General features: G+C 40.1%; 1 protein-coding gene across 5 annotated transcripts in view; it reads right to left on the bottom strand.

Annotated features, from left to right (window-relative positions):
- Positions 1–1,773: 1,773 nt before the first annotated feature.
- Positions 1,774–22,049, bottom strand: part of KCNT1 (potassium sodium-activated channel subfamily T member 1) — a 409,716-nt gene continuing 389,440 nt past the window's right edge. For 3 of the 5 annotated variants that reach the window (XM_040324182.1, XM_040324181.1, XM_040324183.1), the window contains 4 exons: positions 20,470–20,770; positions 13,085–13,147; positions 4,654–4,738; positions 1,774–2,786 (listed from right to left, as the gene is read on the bottom strand). In XM_040324182.1, the coding sequence (XP_040180116.1) occupies positions 2,663–2,786; positions 4,654–4,738; positions 13,085–13,147; positions 20,470–20,770 (573 nt within the window). In that variant the 3' untranslated portion in view covers positions 1,774–2,662. The remainder of the gene's footprint in view (positions 2,787–4,653; positions 4,739–13,084; positions 13,148–20,469; positions 20,771–22,049) is intronic. The other 2 variants (XM_040324185.1, XM_040324184.1) reach the window with 1 other exon arrangement.

Genomic DNA, 22,049 nt, shown 5'->3' with positions numbered 1-22,049 from the left:
CAAATGATCGATGTAATGATCATACAGAGTTTTGCCCCTTAAGCCTAGTCATTGGCTGAGAGCACTGATCGGTAGCCGGTCGTCAGACCTTTTTCAGTCATGAGCCTTCTGTTGGACCGATTGAACCCCCTGACATTCAGCTCATGTGTACTAGACTTTAGAATCTTAAAAAGTTAAGTGGACACGGTTGATACTACCTAGGGTGTGTCTATGGAATAAGGACCTCAAAGAACCTTTGATGAGGTTGAGCTTACGGACATGAAAATATGTTAAAGGGAGTCATCAAATAACAAAACATCTGCATTAGAACACTTTGGCGGAAGATGCTTTGTAATTTTTGTAACTACAATGCCTAGTTCTAGTTCCAGGTAGAGTTGCCACCTCATTCCTTTAAAACCGAACATATATTAATTACACAGGTTCTATGGCTGATTAAGGTGGTAATTAAACTCACTTGGTGCCTTATCTGCATTAAATTAGCCTCAGAATCTGTGTAATTCAGATGTGTTCCTTTTTAAAGGGATGAGATGGCAACCCTAGTTCCAGGACTGTGAAATTGAACCTATTCGGCTGCATGGCCAATGGCTCAAAACTAGTTTGCTGCTTGAAGCAGCTTTTGAAAGCTTCCATCTGGGGCTTTTCCTTTGGATACTCTATTTTATGGTTGGTTCTTTTTACATCTGGCACTATTTATTTTGTTCTTAAAGTGCAGATCCACCTCTATGACAAATATGACAAGGCTGGGCAGTAAATGCTGGCTCATAAATAGTTCTGCTCCTTCCTGTGCACCAAGATTAATACATTTTTCAGAATAAATCTTCCTATTTTAGTTTGCCAGATTGAACATTTCTCATTAGGTAGAATGGATACTTCATATAGTATTGTGGCCAGGCTATAGACAGTGGTTGGTTTAATTGTACCAGGCACAAGGAACCCCCTTGGTCTTGTTCATTTGTGTAGTCTGGTACCTGTGCCTGAAAACAGAACTATCCATAGATCAGTGAGCAATGAAGCATAAATGAGGAACTGTTATCTGGTTGAATAAGGTGTTGCAAGCATGCCTGGGTGAGTGTGGGTTAGGGGTTAGCGTTAGGGTTTCCCATTGAAGAATAAGGCTAGGACTCAGGAATTGGAACAGGGACCTCCCCCCATAGGTCGAAGGTCAGATGGCTGGTTCCCAGAGGTCAAAGGTCATGGGGCGTGGCTGACCCACCCCCACCAAAGTGTACCGCCTACCCCAACTAAGTCGGGGAAAGAACAAGTCGGGGAATGAACAAGTGGGGACAATCCAACTTGGGCACAGTTCAGTTTAACTGTGCCTAGCGTGAGTACATCCTTATGCTCTCCTTTTCATTTGATAGCTCATCTCTCCCCTCCCAGCAGTGAATTGGCAGCCTGCCAGCCTTTTAATCTCTAATGTAAACACATGTCAAGGTAAGAAAAAAAAGTGCTGAAATCTGACTAGCAACTTCACTGTTTGTAATGTAAACATTGAGGATAAATTGTTCCACAGTGACTATAGAGGTCAGTGAGAGCTTATTTACTGCCTGTTAAAATATGTAAATATTTGAATGTCAATAGCCTGGTCACAGTTCTACTTTAAAACACATTTACAAGCAAAAACAAAAAGAGCAAAACATTTCACCAAATGGATTTTGCCCTCTTACTGTAGGACAAATTTGTCAAAAAAGGTGGAAATTGGCCTCAAAATCTAAGTTTTTCGGTGAGACAATGTAAGTCACTTATTCTTCAAACATAGGCTTGATTAGCAGCTTTTTCATAAAAAACTTTTATGTTTTCATTGTAGCATATTTTAACTACACATTGTAGCTTGTGATATAGATATGGCAACATATTTATTATATCAACACAATAATACTTTTAAAGGACACCTATACTTTAACTAAACTTTCTCTTGAGACCTGAATGGGGCTGTATACCAAGTCTCCATATGCCCATTCAAGTCAATGGGGAGCAGAGGGTGGGAGGGTTAGTGCAGTTTGCTGTGGGGAAAAGGGGTGTGGGTGGTCAAAAGTTTTGTTAAAAGTATACTTGTACTTTAAACACTTTAGGTATAAGTGAAAGGAGAATTAGTTTTATCAAAAACGTTGACATCAGTAACATATGGTTCAGTTTTAAGCCAAAAAGAGCCATATTATTTCAACGTTAACATTTCTGTTTCGCAATGCTGCGGGCAAGTTCAAAGTTGACCCCAAAACTGAAATATCACATTTGGATGGCATTGCCCAGGAGATGATGATAGTTTCAGAAATGGTCAAAATTTGTTGGTTTTGATTAACCTCCTTTGGCCCATTGTTGATATATGATATCTAATGCAACAAAACTATTCTCCGTTGACAAAAAATAAGTTCTTTCCTAACACAGTGGCAAAACTCAGCTGTTGGCTGGAGTGGTGACTAAAAAAAGTATTCTTTTACCAAAATCTCTCAATTCTGTGCTGTTTTTAGGTTTCTCGTGTCTCCTACCGGCAGTGAAGAGTTCAAGGAGAGTTCAGAATCTGGTATTGTCTTTTGCATGGATGCTCCTTGTCTCCATGTACTGAACGTGGAACTCACGGTTTGAATCTGGCTCTTCAGAAATACAAAATAAAGAGGTCTGTCTTTGTGTTATTAGGCACAGTGTCCGCGAGTTGTATTTGTTCTCATAGCTGCGTCTCGTCCCGTGTCTCTGGATTTGCCACCTGCTCCGTTCTGTAGCTGTTGCTGCTCTTCCTGCTGTGCGTGTCGTTGGCAACGTGGGCTAAAGGATCAGACCGGATAAGATATCTGGTGGATAAAACATATGTGAGGATTAAAGAGTATATGATACAATAGAAATTTTCCTTCACAGCCACTGCATATTGCCCTGAGCGGGTGCTTTCCGGTGCTAGGAGGTTTAAGGCCAGATATACACGGTTTCAATCTCGGCTGGTTCAGCAGGAACCGGCCAAGATTAAAACCGTTAGTGGGCAGGCTGAATGTACCAAGTTGATTGATTACCATGGGTAAAACCAGCATGCTGGATTCTCTTGCGATTATTGATATCGGCTGCGATAACTAGCGATAATCACTGTCTTCTCCTGGCGGGGACGGCCTCCCCCCCCCACCAAGAGACGACGACAACTGCGGATTCCCCTGTCAGCACTGTCTCTGTTGATGAGGGAAACGTGTGGATTTCTTTCCTGCAACTCGTGGCTCCCGGAAATAAATTTGCACTGTGTATGGCAGGCCTAACAGACTTTACTTTTACTCACAAAAGCTCCATCACCATTCATAGAACTCATCTTTCTACCATCACACAATGCATCACATTCTGCGAATAGAGGAGGAAATGCTGTCATTCACCTGCTCCTCCATTCACAGAATTCTTGATAGTAGTAAGATGAGTTCTATGACAAGCAGGTGAGGGGTGCAACTTTTGTCTATAGTATAGACTGCAGGCAATTCTCACAGTTCTAGGAGACAGCCACTAAGAGCAGTATCCAGTGACTGCAAGAAAGCACTGAGATGTGGATTTTAGCAGAAGCAGGTACCTGCGGGAAATGAGACCCACATCGTTACACACAGCTAATGTGTTTGGTGCTGCAGCTCAAAAATAAAAATAATTAAACTTCAGCTTTAAAGTAGAATTCCAGGTTTAATTTCACTATAAATAGTCTGTTGCTAAGCTGGCCTAAGCAAACTATTCCATTACAGAATGATCAGGTGCTGTGTGCACTGTAATGGATTATAATAGCATTCGCTACATACAATATGCAGCACTGTGATGAAATTAAAGAGAGTGAAACTGGGCATTTCTCCACGATTCAAGAGAAGCCTTGTACTTTTAGCAGTGAACAGTGTCCGGCACATGCCGGAAATGTAACTGTCACATTGGATGTGCTCTCAACCAAACTGTCTAACCAACCATAACTAATCACATGTGCAGCACCATGGCAGTTTAAGATTAAACAGGGGCCGAGATGGCAGGTTACTTTGCTGAAAACAATAGGAGAGTTTACTTTAACTGCAGTGGAGAAAAGTGAGGTCACTGACCTGACTGTACTCTCTGGTAGAGGGTGACTGGGTCACAAGGAAGGATGTGCTGGAAATGGAGCGAGTACAGAGAAGGACAACAAAACTAATAAAGGGTCTGGAGGATATTAGTTATGAGGAAAGGTTGCGAGCACTGAACTTATTCTCTCTGGAGAAGAGACGCTTGGGAGGGGATGTGATTTCAATTTAGAAATACCATACTGGTGACCCCACAATAGGGATAAAACTTTTCCCGCACAAGGGAGTTTAATAAGACACGTGGCCACTCATTAAAATTAGAAGAAAAGAGGTTTAACCTTAAACTGCGGAGAGATTTCTTTACTGCAAGAGCGGCAAGGATGTGGAATTCTCTCCCACAGGCGGTGGTTTCAGCCGGGAGCATCGATAGTTTCAAAAAACTATTAGATAAGCACCTGAACGACCACAACATACAGGGATATACAATGTAATACTGACCTATAATCACACACATAGGTTGGACTTGATGGACTTGTGTCTTTTTCAACCTAACCTAACTTTGTAAGGCTGGCTGAACAGAATTATACATATTTTGGCTGGCATAAAAATGTCTATGTATGAATTAAGCTGTTTACCTATGGACCAGCTTCTTTCTACTTACACAATATCATTGAGCTCCAGCCGGGTGTCTGGTGGAGGGTTGATAAGGACATACGATAGGGTATTCTGATGATCGTTCATCTCATCTGTGACAAAAACAGTACAGAGGAAACACTATTATTTAGTTATGTCAAATGTATTTAATTTGCATATGTGACACTGAGTTACAGATGATATGGAGAAGTAGATACAGTTCTACCCTCTATGACCTGTGCTGGTTGCCAAGTAATTTTTTGGAATACTCTTAAAGGGGTTGTAAAGGTTTGTTTTTATTTTCTAAATGGGTTCCTTTAAGCTAGTGCATTGTTGGTTCACTTACCTTTTCCTTCGATTTCCCTTCTAAATGTTTTTTTTCTTTGTCTGAATTTCTCACTTCCTGTTCCTCCTCGGTAAGCTTGCCCCCATCATCCAAGCTGTTCTGGCTGGGGGTTAGTCAGTGTGCTCGCCCCCTTCCTTGGGACTACATCCCTGCGGGGAGAACACAGCATCTCCATGCAGGGATGTAGTCCCAAGGGAGGGGGTGAGCACGCTGACTAACCCCCAGCCAGAATGGCTCGGATGATGGGGGCAAGCTTACTGAGGAGAAACAGGAAGTGAGAAATTCAGGTAAAAAAAAACATTTAGAAGGGAAATTGAAGGAAAAGGTAAGTGAACCAACAATGCACTAGCTTAAAGGAACCTATTTAGAAAATAAAAACAAACCTTTACAACCCCTTTAACTAAAATATATGCTTCTTTACAGAACCTATTGTTGTCCAAGTCCCCCCTGACAATGATCACCTTATCTTAACGTGAACCTGTGATTTGCTCTTGTATGTGATGAGGCTCAGGGACAGTCCACAACCGGCTTGTAGAAGAGTAGAGAAGAGCACCAGCTTCCGGGAATGCAGAAGATCGGGTAAGTTAAACTGATTTTTGCACCTCCCTAGACCTAAACAAGAATTTAACTGCTGCAACATGGGGGCAGCCCCACTGCAAAGAAGCAATTTTTCTTTTCTTTGTAGATGGGCTTTAAAATGAATCTATTGCTTTGCCCTGTAAGGGCAATGCACGGGTTCACTTTAAGTACCATCTGATCTATGGTCCCATTTATAATGTACAGTATATCTCTATTCACTATATACTAAAATGTTGGATTTTATGACCCATTCACGGTCCCAAAGCCGAATAAAGTGGAACTCTATCCTAAATGGGAAGTTCTGCTTTATGTCCTCCTTCCCCTCCTCTAACCCTTTTGGGCATCACACTACTGAAAACAACTTTTAAGTCAAACATTAATTGTTATTACTTTGTGAACTGAGAATGTAGTCAAAACCAAAAGTTACCTGATAGTGAAAAGCTCCTCATAGCATCCATAAACCACATTTCTGATATTTCTATAACTTCACTGCATAGCATGTCTTCTGGTAGCTACCCTTGTAGGCCAGGAGAGGCTTACAAATAACATGTAGCTGTATTATTCTATAATGCCCCGTACACACGATCAGATTTTCCGACGGAATTTCGCTCAAGCTTGGCTTGCATACACACGGTCACACAAAAGTTCTCTGAACTTTCGACCATCAAGAACGTGGTGACGTACAACACTATGACGAGCCGAGAAAATTAAGTTCAATGCTTCTGAGCTTGCGTCAAATTGTTTCCGAGCATGCGGCTGAATTTTGCACGCTTACTTTGGAGCCACCACAATGCACAATATATCAGGACCCACAATTTTTTATTTTCCAGAACATACTATCTCTGCGCACCATAGGAGACCATTATCAATCCTGTAGCAAGGCAAAGCAATGCTAAACAGGAGCACAGGGACACCTCATGAAACAGATTTATTACAAGTTTACAACCCCAATCATCAATTTTTTTGCTCTAAAATTGTAGTGCAACTGAATGAATCTTGACCCTGATCAGTTATTTATTCTGCATCTGTTTAGAATAGAAATCTGTCCTATTTGTAGTAATAAATCAGTCTCAGAACTTCACAGATTTTTGTGAATCTGATTTGGGACGAATTGTTTCTAAATTGCTTGTTAAATCTCCCCCATGTATTTTTATAACAAGTCACATGTAAACAATTTGCATGTGGAGTTATTTTTCTGAAAGCAGATAGCGTTTCCTATAAATAAATATAATAAAACATTTAAAATAAAATTTAAAAGAGAAGTATGTTTTTTTTATATATTTATACTTACCTCGGTGGATGCAGGATCAGACTGATGCTGCATCTGTCCCCCGGCATCTATGCCTTGAGAACCAAGCCATCGAACATAGCTAATGGCTCGGTTCTCTCACCTCCCTGAGCAGAGAGATGCCACCTGTCAGTCAGCATCTCTCTGCTCTGATCCTCCACAGCTCATTGGAGCGATGAGCTGGGTGGAGGGGCAGGGATCGGCCGTTTTAGCGTCTCAGCGGGTCGCTGAGACTGCCATCAGTCAAGTCGGGATTACGCGGTGCCTCGACTGATAGCAGTGACGTCAGTGGAGAGCTGACTTCAGACCGCTCTCTGCTGAAAATGGATCACAGGAGTGCAAAACAAATTGCACTCCTGTGACACAGAGAAGCCCAGCCTAAAAAGCTCAGGCTGGACTTCTCCTTTAAACAATTAAAAATAATCTTTGTATTGCTTGGGCAGTACAACTATTTTAAACCAATTCTGATTTTATTTTTATTTTTTTTAGGATGGGAGGTCCTAGACCTTTATCACCACCACCATGTTTGCTGGGTTGGGATGCTGCACAGTCCTTCAACAGAGCACACACATCTCCAGATCTCCAAAGCACAGACATAGGGGTTTATTTACTAAAGGCAAATCTACTTTGCACTACAAGTGCACTTGGAAGTGCAGTCGCTGTAGATCTGAGGGGGACATGCAAGGAAAATAAAAAACTGCTTTTTTTGCTTGCACATGATTGGATGATAGAAATCAGCAGAGCTTCCCCTCATTTCAAATCTTCCCCTCAGATCTACAGCGACTGCACTTCCAAGTGCACTTGTAGTGTAAAGTGGATTTGCCTTTAGTAAATCAACCCCAGGTCCCTGATCATCATTCCTCCAAAACCTCTCCTGTGCCACTCCCTTCACCTAGGAATCCTCTCTTCATTCCAATAGACATTCATTATCCATCCAATTTATTCAGGGAAACCTGTACTAAGGAAGATATGTAAGCTCTCATTGCTAACTAATAGTCTGGCTGTCATGTTGTTCCACTGGGTTCATTATGTTCTGAGCCACTGACTTGGATCATGAAAGCAGATCAGGAACTCCTCTCGTATTGCTTACTTGTATGATGTCAGAGACAGTCAGACAGCTAGCATTTTCAGAAACAAGTCAACAATGGCAGTTTACAAAATACCTTTTTCAGTACAGGTTTACTTTAAACATACGCCGTTATGAACCAATAAACTTTCTCCAGTATGGTTTTGTTTTATCTTCTCTGTGTTTTAGGCAGATGTCCTTCAGTTACAACTCTGAAAACAAGTTTAATAAAGAAATACAAGGCAGTTCTTCCTAATGCTGCATGAGTGTAGCTATCATAGGGGTACTTACAGATTCCAGCTCAATGTAATTGATTTAACAGATCATGTGCTATAAAAAAATTCTTCAAAGGGAAACTGTATTATATTTTTACTTGTCATTGCCACCTTTGCTGTGACTTTCACATAGATTAGAATTAGGTTAGAATCCTGCCCATCTCTACCCAAGACTACAAAAAAAGTCTTTAAATGTACTTGCGGTAGAAATCAGAGCCTGCATTCAGAATGAGCAAATGTGTCAGAACCCATGTATAATTATTAACTAGAACGAGAGAGGTGGTGGGTAAAACAGAGAACCAAATTGATATGGTTATTTACAAAAAGCAGGTACATCCACATTAGAAATGTGCACTGCCGAAAAATGTGTTCATTTTCAATTAATTTGTTTCTGTTTGTTTTTTTGGGGTTATTCGTTATGATCGAAATCCATTATTTTCAAATAAATTTGTACCTTTAAAAAAAATTCTAATTCATTATGTTCCATTCGTTTAGATGCGGTATTCGTAAATTCAATAATTCGTAAAGCCAATTATCCAAACAAACGTAACAAATATTAATTTATCTGAAGTTACGAATTATGCAAAATAACGAATACCGCTTCTAAATGAATGGAACATAATGAATTAATAATAAAAAGTTTTTATTATTAGTATTTATTATTATTAATTTGTTATGTTCAATTCGTTTAGATGTGGCATTTGTTTTTTTTTTGATAATTCGTAACTTTGGATAAAGTCATATTTGTTACGTTCATAAACAGCCAAATTTGAAAGGAAATTCCAATGCCTATAATTGAATAGTTAGTAATAGTTATTATTAGTTATTTCGGGAATTTCAAATTTTCAGGTCTTCAAATTTTCAGATTTTCATTCTTATTTTCAGATTTTCTAATTTAACAATTTTCTGAAAAATTTGTTAAATGTGTTTTCATTAATTTGAATATTTCCGAATGAACTAATTTGTTGAATTTTGTCGAAGAACGAATTCGGAACGAAAAGAATTGCACATGTCTAATCCACACGTGTATATAAAATAAGGTGGACAAACCGTGGTTTTTAACAAAAATTTGATCTTGACTTTTATACTTGAAAACCCGTTCTGATAGTTGTTACCTGGTACTATGTATATCACATGGCTATTACATACTTCCAGTGTCTTTTCTACTCAAGGTACCTTGGGTAATATCATTGTAATCATTTATTTTTTACGTATGTTTGTACCTCAACATTTTTTGAATAAAAAGATATTTGACTAAAATAAGGTGGAATAAACTATTCACCCTCTGTTAGAAGAATTTACTTTGTGGGCAATGTGCATGCATAGAAAAACAAAGCCTGCAAAACAAGCCTGCAAAGAGAGTGTATTACAGGGGACCATGATAACCTATAGAAGGAAAGATCAGTAACTCATTTATTAGGTATGCATAGTGTTATCACAAGCCACGTTCCACAATGCAGGACACACAGCAGAGGAATGAAAAATGGGGAAAAGAAGGGGTTAGTGATCATGAAAAGTTCCATCAGGCACATACTGCAAGACTCCACCTACCTTTCCAAGCCAACTACTTGATAAAGCGGATTTCCAAGCTACTGTACTGGGCAGGCTAACTTTTTGAATCTCGGTTATTTAATAAATATATTAATCTAAAAGAATAAAACACTACACAGTTTTAAAGAGATATAGTCAGTAAAAACCTCTAACAGTTGTTACAATGATACCTTACTTAATGAATTTGTCGTTTTATTTTTTTAGGCCTCCGCTAACTCCATTTGCACCTTTTACTTTACAGGAGGCCTCAAGTGAACAAAAACGTAGAAGTCAGTGTAAAAGTTAAATAGGAATTGAATACTATCGCATATATAGATTTATATTATTTACTTTACAAGTACATAAAGTGATCTCTGCACTGTCTATACTTTTTTTCATATTGCCCCTTTAGTTATGGTCTGACATTGCTGAGACATTAACTGGTAATGTACCCCAGGCCCACTGAAGGGATATATATATATATATATATATATAAATATATATAAAAGCAATACATGAAGCCTTACCTTTCCTGCAGAAACCAAGAATCCCTCCACTGGTCTGTCTTGTTATCTTTTCTGAGGCACTGGCAACATGGATGCCAACAGGGGCAAACAGTCTGAAGTTTAGGAAGAGCTTGCCTAATCTTGACCCTGCCCAATCAATGATGAGCCTATTGGCATGGACCAAATGACCAATGCCTTGGCACTGGATGTGTGACCAGACATCAATGACAGGTAAAAGTTCCATTCTTTGCAGGGAAATAAGGTCCTTACTACTCCAATTACACTTTGTTTGGAACATTTATGATATAGCAACTCAAATGTATCTTTTAGGTTCACTTTAAAACGCAGCCCTGAATATAGTTGAGGGTTTCATGGGTCTACTTGAAATACGGAAGTTTCTATTAGTTTTAACAGTCCTAAAATGTCAACTCAAAAAATCGGTATCAAATAAGAGAGAAATTTAAAAGTAAATATTTTCTTTACGTCATTTGGCTTTTAACACATTATGGACACTGCAGTTCCTGTTAATGTCTGAACGTTCTGAAGGAGTAATCCTTACATTTTTGGTAGGAAAATGTTTAGCCTTGCAATAAGAGCACTGAAAGGAGAAGATAAGTTTAGGAAAATGGAGAGATATGAAGTGTTTACCGTTACACAATGGGTGCCTGTTACAGAATGACTTCAGATATTCGGGGTAAAGGCCTGTTGGTCATTGCAGCCAGTTCTGCTCCATGGAAGAAGCTTTCTATTGGATGAATTCATGCAGTGAGTCAAAGCCTTGTGAATCCCACGCCATATATTGCCAAATAGAATCGTGCCAAAATAGTTGGAGTTTCCAAATTTGATTACAGGTCTCAGACGTTTTCTAACGATTAATACCTAAAACCAGAGGTTTACTTCACGGTAGTTTTAGAGAATCTTTGAGAACTGGCAATATACCATGCTAGGGTGGGTGCTTCCATGAAACCATGTTGGGGCCATCTTAAAAAAAAGAGTGAGCGCATCAATGGAGGAAAATGCCAACACCTAAGAAATGTCTACTTTGTGTAGACCTCCCAAAAGTCTGTGATCAACCTCACCGCAGTAAAATGATTTTTAAAACACATTTCCCTATTTGTTTTTTTTGTCATTTTGTATTCCTAAAAGTGAAAATTGTCCACTCCACAAACTCTATAATCTAAAATTTATATAACTTTTTTTAATCTTAAAATTTTAGTATATGTTGACATTATAAAAAAATCGGGAAATATGGGTGGTAATCTATAAAACACAGAAGTCTTTTGTGCACAGAAAAAATAGGAAGAGATATTCTTAACTTCTAAAAAGTCCAACTCCTTTCAAAACCTTTTTTTCACTTTAGATTAGGGGTTACAGTCCCAGCGATGTGTGTTCCTACTGGGGACAGTCCTACTTTGTTCCATTCGGGACAGCAATTTATGGGGACTCTCTCCAACAAGGACACAAGAAAACAAAAAACATACATCCAAGAGGCACTGGGACTGGAATGCTTATTGAAAAGAGTAATAAAGGGAAAACAATCATTCGAAAATCTCACTGTCTCTGGTTAGGCGGCTCACATCCAAGCAGGCTTGAATAGGAACTCAAAAATGTTACCTTAGAACTTAAATCAAAAGATGGAGCACCAGACCAAATTCATAAAGAAGTCCAAAACAGCTTTAATAATTCACTAGACAGCCAAAGTGTTTTAGGGTAAAATACACCACCCTTCATTAGGGCTCAGTAATGTTTTCTAGCATTTAAATGAATTTGGGAAGCAGATGCCAAAGAAATCTTAAACTTAGTGCTTGCAATGGAATCAGATGGGGCAGAATCATGTCAGTGAAACAGTTACAACATACCAAAGGGTTAGGCACCTTTCACATTGAGCACAGTCTGCTTCAGTCAGCAAGGGATCCGTGAGCATATTTTATTCTGAATCAGAGCTTAAGGGGACAGATATTAGGACCAGAGCCCATTCAGTTTTTGCTCAGTTAACCCTTGACAACTCTTTGGGTGGCCAGGTATAAACAGTCACTGTTGTCCATTTACATTAGGTTACCTTTGATTTGTCATCTTTAGGTCCACAAAAACAGAAAAAAATGCAGTCCTACCATTTTTTTATTAAACTTAGATGGACTTGGAGGTAATTGGATGTAAACGGACACAACTCCATTTAGATCTGACTACCTATATGCCTGCATGGAGCTTCTGATCAAGTTAAGATAAAACTGGCAGGTGGACCTGATCAGAATGCTTATGTGAAAGGTACCTTAGAATTTGGTATGTTGTAGCCATTTTACTGGCATAATTCTGCCTCATCTGATTCCTTTGCAAGCAGTAAGTTAAAGATTTCTCAGGCATCCAGTTCCTTTGCTAGGAGGGATAAAGGAGGTTAGGGATAGTGATATAGAAAGGTAGGAGAATATCTAACAACTGACACCATAGACAAACATCCAGCAGTTAGGCTAGTCAAGCCTTGTGTCTGCAGAAAAGCAGAATTTCAGAAAAAAAAATATTTTAAATAAATAAAATGTATAAGATGTAATTTGCTTAGGCAATATTTGATTCTTACTTGCTAAAATTTCAAAAAATAAAATTTAGTTTGCACCTCTCCTATCACATCTGCAGTTCGTACTATTTTGTGAAATATATGGTGTCTCCGATGGACTTGACAAAAAATGGCATCTTGTTAACTGAAAACCAAGCAATATCTGCTGCATAAAATGGGGCGTTAGTCTTTATGCACATGCAGAAACCATACATGCGTTAGTCTGCGGTTGAGAATGTGTCAGGTGGGAGGGGCCAGTTGGCATATTCGCAATCACATTGAGCGCTGAGTCAAAGCTTGACTCCCAAGGAGGAGAATTACCTTGCAAATATCCAAGGTTTACCCGATTCATCACATCACTGGCAGTTAAATTTGCTACATCCTCTACAGAGAACATACAGAAGAAAAAGGCACAGACATGAACAAAAGAGAGAAAGAGAAAGAAAGAGAAATCAGCAAGAGACTAAATCGAGCAGAACACATCAGGTTTTGCTTTAAAATGTTCCTGTCACCCCGTGTGCAGCCATCTTGCAGGCTGAACATGTCTAGTGTGGCCTGCTGTTCTGTTACTAATCAGAGAACCCCTTCTAAAATGGTTTCTCTAGTCTGCATAAATGGGATTTAAGCTGACATATGAGGTCACATGTCACCTACAACAAACAAGCAATAGCCGATTATGGAGGGCGCCAAGTTATAATACAGTACATTGCATGACTGAAATTTAAAAATATAAAACTAGACTCAGTATCTCAAAGAACACCACCACAAAATATAAATGTTGTAAAAAAAAACATATTTTTTTGAACAGAAAGTTTTCACTGAAAGCTCTATTGAAGTTTCAGTTTACAGGGCATCTGGAAAGTATTTACAGCACTTCACTCTTTCCACATTTTGTTATGTTAGGGTGCATTCACACCACGATTTTATCATCCTACTTTTTTCTCACGATTCTTAGGTTTGAAATCGTACAAATCTGTATGGCAAAACGTATCCATTCACTTCCATTCATTAATGTAGGTCCCCAAGTGCATCCGATTTGATCCGCATCAGATTTGATACCATTTAAAATCGCATCAAAAATCGTGTTTGACCACGATTTTTGGTCCTGATTTGAAATCGTATTAAAATCGTGTCCGATTTTTTTTATATTGTGGTCAATCTAAATCGTAATAAATCGGATGACTGTGCGTTTTTATCCGATAAATCGTACCCGATTTTTTATTACGCATGCGCACTAGACACTGGAACGAGCTAGAAACTTCAAGAATCTTCTTTTTTGGCCATTTCCAGACATTATTTAAAATCAGGATCCGATTTTTTTTTGACATACGATTCCATCCGATTTAACGGTCCGATTATCGGATGTAAAAATCGTGATGTGAACCTAGCCTTACAGCATTATTCCAAAACGGATTAAATTCATTTTCCCCTCAAAATTCTACAAACAATACCACATAATGACAAGGTGAAAGAAGTTTGTTTAAAATCTTTGCAAATTTATTAAAAATAAAAAACAAAAACAAATCCAATCCAAATACAAGTGGCGACAATTAAAGGGCACAGTGGCGACAATTAAAGGGCACAAAGGCGACAATTAAAGGGCACAGTAGCGACACTTGGCACAGTGGCTGCGTTTGATGGCATGGCACAGTGGCTGCGTTTGATGGCATGGCACACTGGTTACAATTGATGGCGCTGTGGTTGATGGGCCCAGTGGCTGCATTTGATGGGCACAGTGAGGCTGCAATTGTTTGTTTTTTCGTTTGTTTGTGCCCCCCCCAAAATATTTTGAGCACCAGCCGCCACTGGTCTTTCAGTTGTCGATAGGGGGTATTGTTTGTAGAATTTTGAAAAAAATAATGAATTTATTCAATTTTGTAATTAGGCTGTAACATAACAAAATGTGGAAAAAGTGAAGCATGTTGAATACTTTCCGGATGCACTGTATATCAGCTATACGTAATCGAACTGCATCAAAACAAAGTATATAAGTCTTTTCCCTGCCAGTACCTGCACAGTAGGCCCCTTTTTTTGTGTGGAAGCAGTGGTCTCTCCACTAAGTCAGACCTGTAGCTGTGAGCTCAGCAAAGCATATGCTCCCCGCTGATTGCAAAGCTCTGGCTCTGGGACAAGTGTCCTGCTCTGCAGCATGCTGGCTGAGGACAGGCTTTTCTACTCGTGTTGTAGTTGCTTTTTAAACAGAACAAATTGTTAGACTTTTTTACACTTTTTGTTTTGATGTACCTGGACTGTATTTAGCTGATTACTGAATGTTCAATAAAAGGCTTTAAAAGTGGTTTTACACCTAACATGCTGTGAGCAAATCACAAATTGAATTTCTAATAAGGTAAACACTAAGAATTCATTCAGTTAAAGGGGTTGTAAAGGTTTGTCTTTTATTTTCTAAATTGGTTCCTTTAAGCTAGTGCATTGTTGGTTCACTTAACCTTTCCTTTGATTTCCCTTCTAAATGTTTTTTTTCTTTGTTTGGATTTCTCACTTCCTGTTTCTCCTCAGTAAGCTTTCCACTATCATCCGAGAGGTGGAAAGTCATTTTGAACAGCTTACTGAGGAGGAACAGAAAGTGAGAAATTCAGAAAACAAAAAAAAAAACATTTAGAAGGGAAATTGAAGGAAAAGGTAAGTGAACCAACAATGCACTAGATTAAAGGAACCTATTTAGAAAATAAAAAACAAACCTTTACAACCCCTTTAATTTAACACTTGCAAGGGTATGGTATTTATTACCCAGAATGCATTTCAGTTTGCAGGTAATTTGGTCTTTACATTGCTGCTACCAATCCTGCCCACACTTATTTGTGTAACAGTATTGCTAAGGTCACTTCACACAACTGCAGTTGGAGTTCGCTATTTTCCATTTGTAAAATGTTTTACAGTTACAGTGTTTCACATCTGTTGTTTTTATGTACGTTGCAATGGGCTTTTTTTCCTAAACAGTGAGCGCATACTCTAGAGTACATCACACTACAAATAAAGCACATTGTGTACATTTAGAGGATCAGGAACTTAGAGGAGATGCTGAACAAACACTTAAAGTTAGTCCAACATGGACGCATTTTCTAGTGATGCCATGGCAACAAGCATATGGGGACATGGTATAAAAGCATGGCATATGATGCGTGCAAAATTCACTAAAACTTTGTAAGAAACAAGAACAACATCTATCTTACCCATTTACCTGCTTTCTAAAGGTACGCAAACCTCAGCTATCCTGTTCAGTAGGGATAAGCTCCAGCGTGTTCGCACAGCCCACGTGCAGAGCCCGCCAGCAAGTCTGCACGGCGCTGCGCTAATCACAGGCAGGGAGACATTGTCCAGATGCTCGGCTGCAGAGATCGGGAACTGTCTCCCTGCCTGTGATTAACGCAGCGCCGTGCAGACTGGCGGGCTCTGCACGTGCAGTGTGCGAACATGCCTGAGCTCATCCCTGCTGTTTAGGCACGCTCCTGTTGGCCCACAGTGTTGATGTACAGCCTCATGGGCCAGCTAGGGGGTGTCCGAGAGCATGGGCCTAAGCTCTCAGCCAAAGTAAGTAGCTGACATTTGATAACAAGTAGACATGTACAATTCGTTTTGTCCTGAATTCGTTTTTAAATGCATTTCGAGAAATTTGTTAATTCGGAGATATCAGAATTAACGAAAACCAATTTTTTTTATTTGAATATTCAAAAATTCGTAAATTCATAAATTCGAAATTTGAAAATCTAAAAACCTGAAAATCTGAAATAACTTACTACTAATAACAACTTAATAATAACAATCAAACTATTACACTGTAGGTATTGGAATTTCCTTTCAAATTGGTCTGTTAGTGAACGTATCGAATACAAATGTATCCAAAGTTACAAATTATATGAAATAACGAATGCCCATATAAACAAATGGAACGTAACAAATTAATAATAATATATACTAAACATGTTTTTTTATTATTATTATTACGTTTTTATTAGTTATTTTCAGATTTTCTTTCTTTTTTTCAGATTTTCGAATTCACGTACTTTTAAATTTACAAATCGGGATCGTAATATAGACCCGAAAAACAAAAAAAAATTATTTTTTTTCCAGTAATGCACATGTCTAATAACAAGGGTGGTAGTGATTTCCAGGTTTCCAGAATGCAGTAAAATATGTGATTGCACATATTGAAGCAAATCTAGCTTTCCATTTTGCAATTTTGAAATAGCCATAGGGCCAGTTTAAGCATTCCATTCCATGGGCAAATCTGTATACATGTGCAGACACAGGTAAAGGAAACTTTTCCTTACGGGAACACAGAAGCCACCACTGCTGACCTTTCCTTCTGGAAATGCTGGTTGCTTGGTCATTATGCTCACCCACTTGCTGCAATACTTGGAGCCTCGGACTGGGAACATGCATATCACAACTTGCTCTGGGTCAATGCCTCAGAAAGTTATAAAGCCAGAGGGTCGGCAAACAGCAAGGCAATTCACATTTTTTGAAAGCATAGATACTATAGGCAGAGATAAATGTATGATGACAAACTAACAAATTCACATTCAAGACACAAAGTAACACATGCCACGTTATAATTTTTCTGGAAGCTACAGTCTGCCTCGCTATTCATATATCCAGCCCTGGAACCTACTGCACTGAGAGGTGCAGAGGCCAAGAAAGGTGATGGAAAGCACCTGGACACCAGAATAATCTAGCTTAGTCTGAAAATTTAAGGCCATTTTTAAGTTTTCCCCATTAAAAGTGAGCAATCTGTTCAATGCCTAGAAATGTACAAAAACGTTATGCACAAGCCCATGGAGAGAATTGCACTGGGTTCAACAATGCAGCACCCAAAAGTCAGCATCTTCCAAAAGTGACATTTCAGCTACAGACCTTTATCAAGCTTAAAGGGGTTGTAAAGGTAAACTGTCTGTAACTCCACACAGTAATGCAAGGCTTTTTCCTTGGTGTGGAGAAATCCTCTTGAGGGAGCGAGCAGGAGTGTCAGGACACCCACTAACATACAGCTCCTTTCTCTATCTGCAAAGTAGAGAGCGTCCTGACTCTCCTGCTCGCCCCCTCCCCGCTCAAGAGGCTTTCTCCACACCAGGAAGAAAGCCTTGCATTACGGTGTTGAAGAAATAAAGAAATTTAAAAGCAAAATCGAAGGATGAGGTAAGTGAAGGATGACTGCACCAAGGTAAAGGAAGCTATTTAGGGAAAACTATTTTTACCTTTACAACCCCTTTAATGGCTTAATCTGATGGACTGTAAAAAGGGCCGGTGCTAGACTATTTTATGCCCTAGGCAAGACCAACTACTCGCACCCCCCCCCCCACCCCCGCACACAAAGAAAATAAAGGCAGCCTGTACAGGGATGCCTTCTCACCTCCTTACCAATGTTCGCTCTGTGTGGAGACTGACTGGGGAGCTGGGAGGAAGTGATGTTGCGCCACACCTGATTGGTTCACCCTCACATCAGAGACCCCACTTTCATTACGATACCCAAACTCTCCCCTAAATTAGAATCTCAAAATTCCCTCTTACATCAGGGTCCCTATAGCCCCCCTTACATCAGGATCTTCCAGACCCCCCTCCTTAAATCAGGGTCCCCATAGTCCCCCCTTACATCAAGTTTCTCCTTTCATTAGGATCTCCAAAGTCACCCCCTTGCATCAGGTTCCGCAGAGTCCCCCCTTACATCAGGGTCCCCAGAGTCTATCCTCTTTAAATCAAGGACCCCAAAGCCCCCTTACATTAGAGTCCCCCTTTCATTAGGATCCCAAAAGTCACCCCCCTACATCAGGGTCCCCAGAGCCCCCCTTACATTAGTGTGTCCCCCACACTCCCATTACATCAAGGTCCCTAAAGCCACCTTACATCAGAGTCCCCAAAATCCCTTTACATCTACCTCCATAGTGCCCATTCCCTTTCATTAGGGTCCCCAATGTTAGAAGGGAAAAGCAGAGTGGGGTAAGGGGAGTGGAGAGGTTTAAGAGAATAGTTGGGGTAGTGGAAAGGGGAGTAGGGAGTATTGTGAAGACCCCAGCTTACATCAGCATCCATTCCTTCTCATTGCAGCAGTTGGCTAAAGGACAGGTGGAAGGTGGAAGGCTGGGCACTGGGACTGGATAGGTTTGGAGGAGGAACTTCCTCCAAACCTAAAAGCCAGGGCAAGAAAATGTTTGACATGGGAACCCCTAGCAACCAAACCCTGGTGCAGAGAACAGCAGGCGGTGGCCGTGGATGCTGTCAACCACTGTACATTCAGTCCTGATTGCTGCACAGCCTGCGTTGTTGCTGAGTGGCTTGGCTGTGGCAGCAGGACTGGGTATTTGGGCAGGATGCTCTAGGAGGGTTTGGACTCAGCAACAACTGCCTGTGGCTGCGCCCTAGACGGCTGCCTAGTTCACCTAGTGGTAGCAACCGACCCTAACTGTAACCCACTGGCTTGGTGACTAAGTAAAGATCTTTTGCCATAACTTTGCTGATACTATAAAATATAGAATCAAACAGAGCAAAAGCTGCTCTTTATAAAAAATGTAGAGACCCAAAAACTCAGTGCAGAGATGGAAGAAAATTTAGGTGGTTTGATTCAACATTCTCTAAGGCTCCGTTCACACATATGTGAATTGGATGTGGGTTTTCCTCCGCATCCAATTCACATGACAGGAGAGTATGACCGGCTCTTAATGGATCCAGTTCACACAGCTCTGGGGTTGCCCTGGTCCGCATTGAAAAAGGGTCCTGTGCGTTTTCTGGTCCGATTCAGGTACGAATTCAGGCAAAAATGTGGACCAAATGTGGATTTGCACCTGAATCGGTGAACAGGGACCCCCTAAACCCCATGCTGTGAACCATGGGTGCAGCATGTGTGAACGGAGGCTTAAAGATTTTTTTTTTTGTATGCAGGGAATATTTATAACATGTGTACATATGAGATACCAGAACACATCAACATAGACAAATACAAACAATGAAATCTCTGCTAAATCTCATTTCATGTTGCCATGCTGGGGATGACAGAGGGTGCAATCGGCCACATTGCCCAATAGCTAACTATTTCTTACCCAAACTCCAAAGGGCAAATAAAATAAGGCAGCAACCAATGGCAGTGGAAACATTTTGAGTGGAGAAGTTGAGAATGTTTTGTTAATGAGCAGACCTCAATATCCTTCGCCAGTGGTGGCAACTACTGTGTAAGAAGCATGAGGGCAGCCATTTTGTCAGAGAGCATTCCTTGCATAAATTCTAAAGGCACACTCCAGCCAAATATAAAAATAACAGCGTTTATCTGACAAATCCCAGCATTCATTTTATCAGCCTAGCTATCCAGCTTGCTAAATTCCTTTAGTTGCTGGTATCCTTCACATTTCTTAAACCTATATTCTGAGAAGATGCACAGCATGTGTGACAAAAGGCAGAAGTCTTGCCTAGAATAAAAAAGTCTGCTGAATCTCACTGAAATGGATCAAGTACAAATAAAATGAATGGTGTATTGAGTGGACTGATCTTCACACAGCTGCAGAGATTCCTTTTTTTTCATAAAATAAAAGCTGCAGAGATTCCCAGATGGCATTAGTAGTGATGAATGGTCCCTCACGCTTGTCACAGGAACATAACATTTGACAAATGACTGAACAGAGTATGTAACACGTGAACGATATACTCAGAATGGAGGTCCACAGTGGCAACAAAACCCCAACAAGAGCACAGCAAGGACTTACCATACCCCGTCGTTGGGAGGCCCAGGTGCTTCATACGGTTTTTCACCAACTCAGAGAGTTCCTGACGCTCCGATCTCCTGTACAAGTTTAGTCTCTGTTGGCTTATCCACTCCGCGGTCTTAGTTGTCTGCTTGTTCCCTTTCCTGCTAAGCCTCCGTGCCCACTGCATGCTCTTCCTGCGTAGCAGCGGGTGCTCAGATTGGTCGCTGGACGTTGAGTTCCTGTGGCTGGGCTTACCCGTCCAGTGCTCCTTTGTGTCTTTCGTGTCTTCACATTCTTCCACATTGATTGAGATTTGAGACTAAAAATGGAAACAGAAGTAAGAGGGTGATGCTGAACTGGATGCTAATGTAGATTGAGCTATAGACAATGAAAATCCAATACATAATCCAATACATAAATTGCCCAGGGTTCTCTTGCTCAACCACAGGTTTATTGTGTAAAACCTACACACAGGTAAACAGACATCCACAGAGGAACCTTGATGCATTTGGCACACAATTCCTATTCATAAGTCCTTCTGAATTAAGGAAAAACATCAAGGTCCATCTGATAATGTCTGCGAAAACAATCAATCTCATCCTCCTTTTTTCTACCAGTCAGAGAACCAAGAAGACTACTATAAACTTTTTAATTTAGCCATGAAACCTAAAGTTACTGGAAGCGGTTGAAAAAAAAACTCAAGCTGTTTTGGGCCAAACAACGACAAATCAAACACCACAGCAAATTGAATTCCCTTAGAGCTGGCCTCCAGGCTGACAAATACAGGGAGCTATTTTACCAGCGAAAGGTTTGGAATTTATGTCCATGACCACTGCAGCATAACCGATTGGCTCCTTGTGCTGCTTCTCCTGCTCCCACTCTGAACTCTGCTGTACAGGGACTGCAAGAGGCTTATACCAATTCAGGTAAAAAATACCTTAAATACTTCATATATGAATTCAGAACTGCATTCATTTGTGTCATTTATATACAGTAGCATGATGGAGGTTCCTTGCAAGTTTGGGACTGCATTTCTGTAAATCAAGTTGGAGATTCAGTCAGGATCAATGGTGTCCTCAATGCTGAGAAATACAGACAGATAATTATCCATCATGCCATTCTAAAGCCTTGCACACATGCTCAGTTTTCTCCGCGATAAAAAGTCTGCCGAGAAAACCAAGGGGAAAGCCGAGAACCCTGCAGAAAAGTTGCCGGGAAGCTTTGGCCGGGAACCTCGGTCGTGTGCCTCGCAGTTTTTCCCATAGAAAAGTACTAGTTCTGGCAAAAAAAAAAAAAAAAACGCCGGGAATCCCGACGGGAAAATAGAGTGCAGGTTCTTTATTTTTTCGCCTGTTTTCCTGATGGGAAAACTGTGAGGAAGCATACACACGTCCGGTTTTCCCGGAGAATTATAAAAAAAAGGAGAATTATAAAAAAAAAAAAAAAAAATTTTGGTTAAACCCACACATGCTTTTTTACCACTACTATTACTTTATTTTGGTTTTTGGAATTTACAAATGCACAAGTTTAGAAATTGGATGAAAGGTTTGGCACTGGGACACACTTTTTTAGAGATAAGTAATGTATTTTATATACAA

Source organism: Rana temporaria, chromosome 9 (assembly GCF_905171775.1).
Source record: "Rana temporaria chromosome 9, aRanTem1.1, whole genome shotgun sequence".
Classification (NCBI taxonomy): Eukaryota; Metazoa; Chordata; class Amphibia; order Anura; family Ranidae; genus Rana; species Rana temporaria.
Note: the sequence above shows the minus strand (reverse complement) of the source record. Positions and strands in the feature narration are given on the sequence as shown.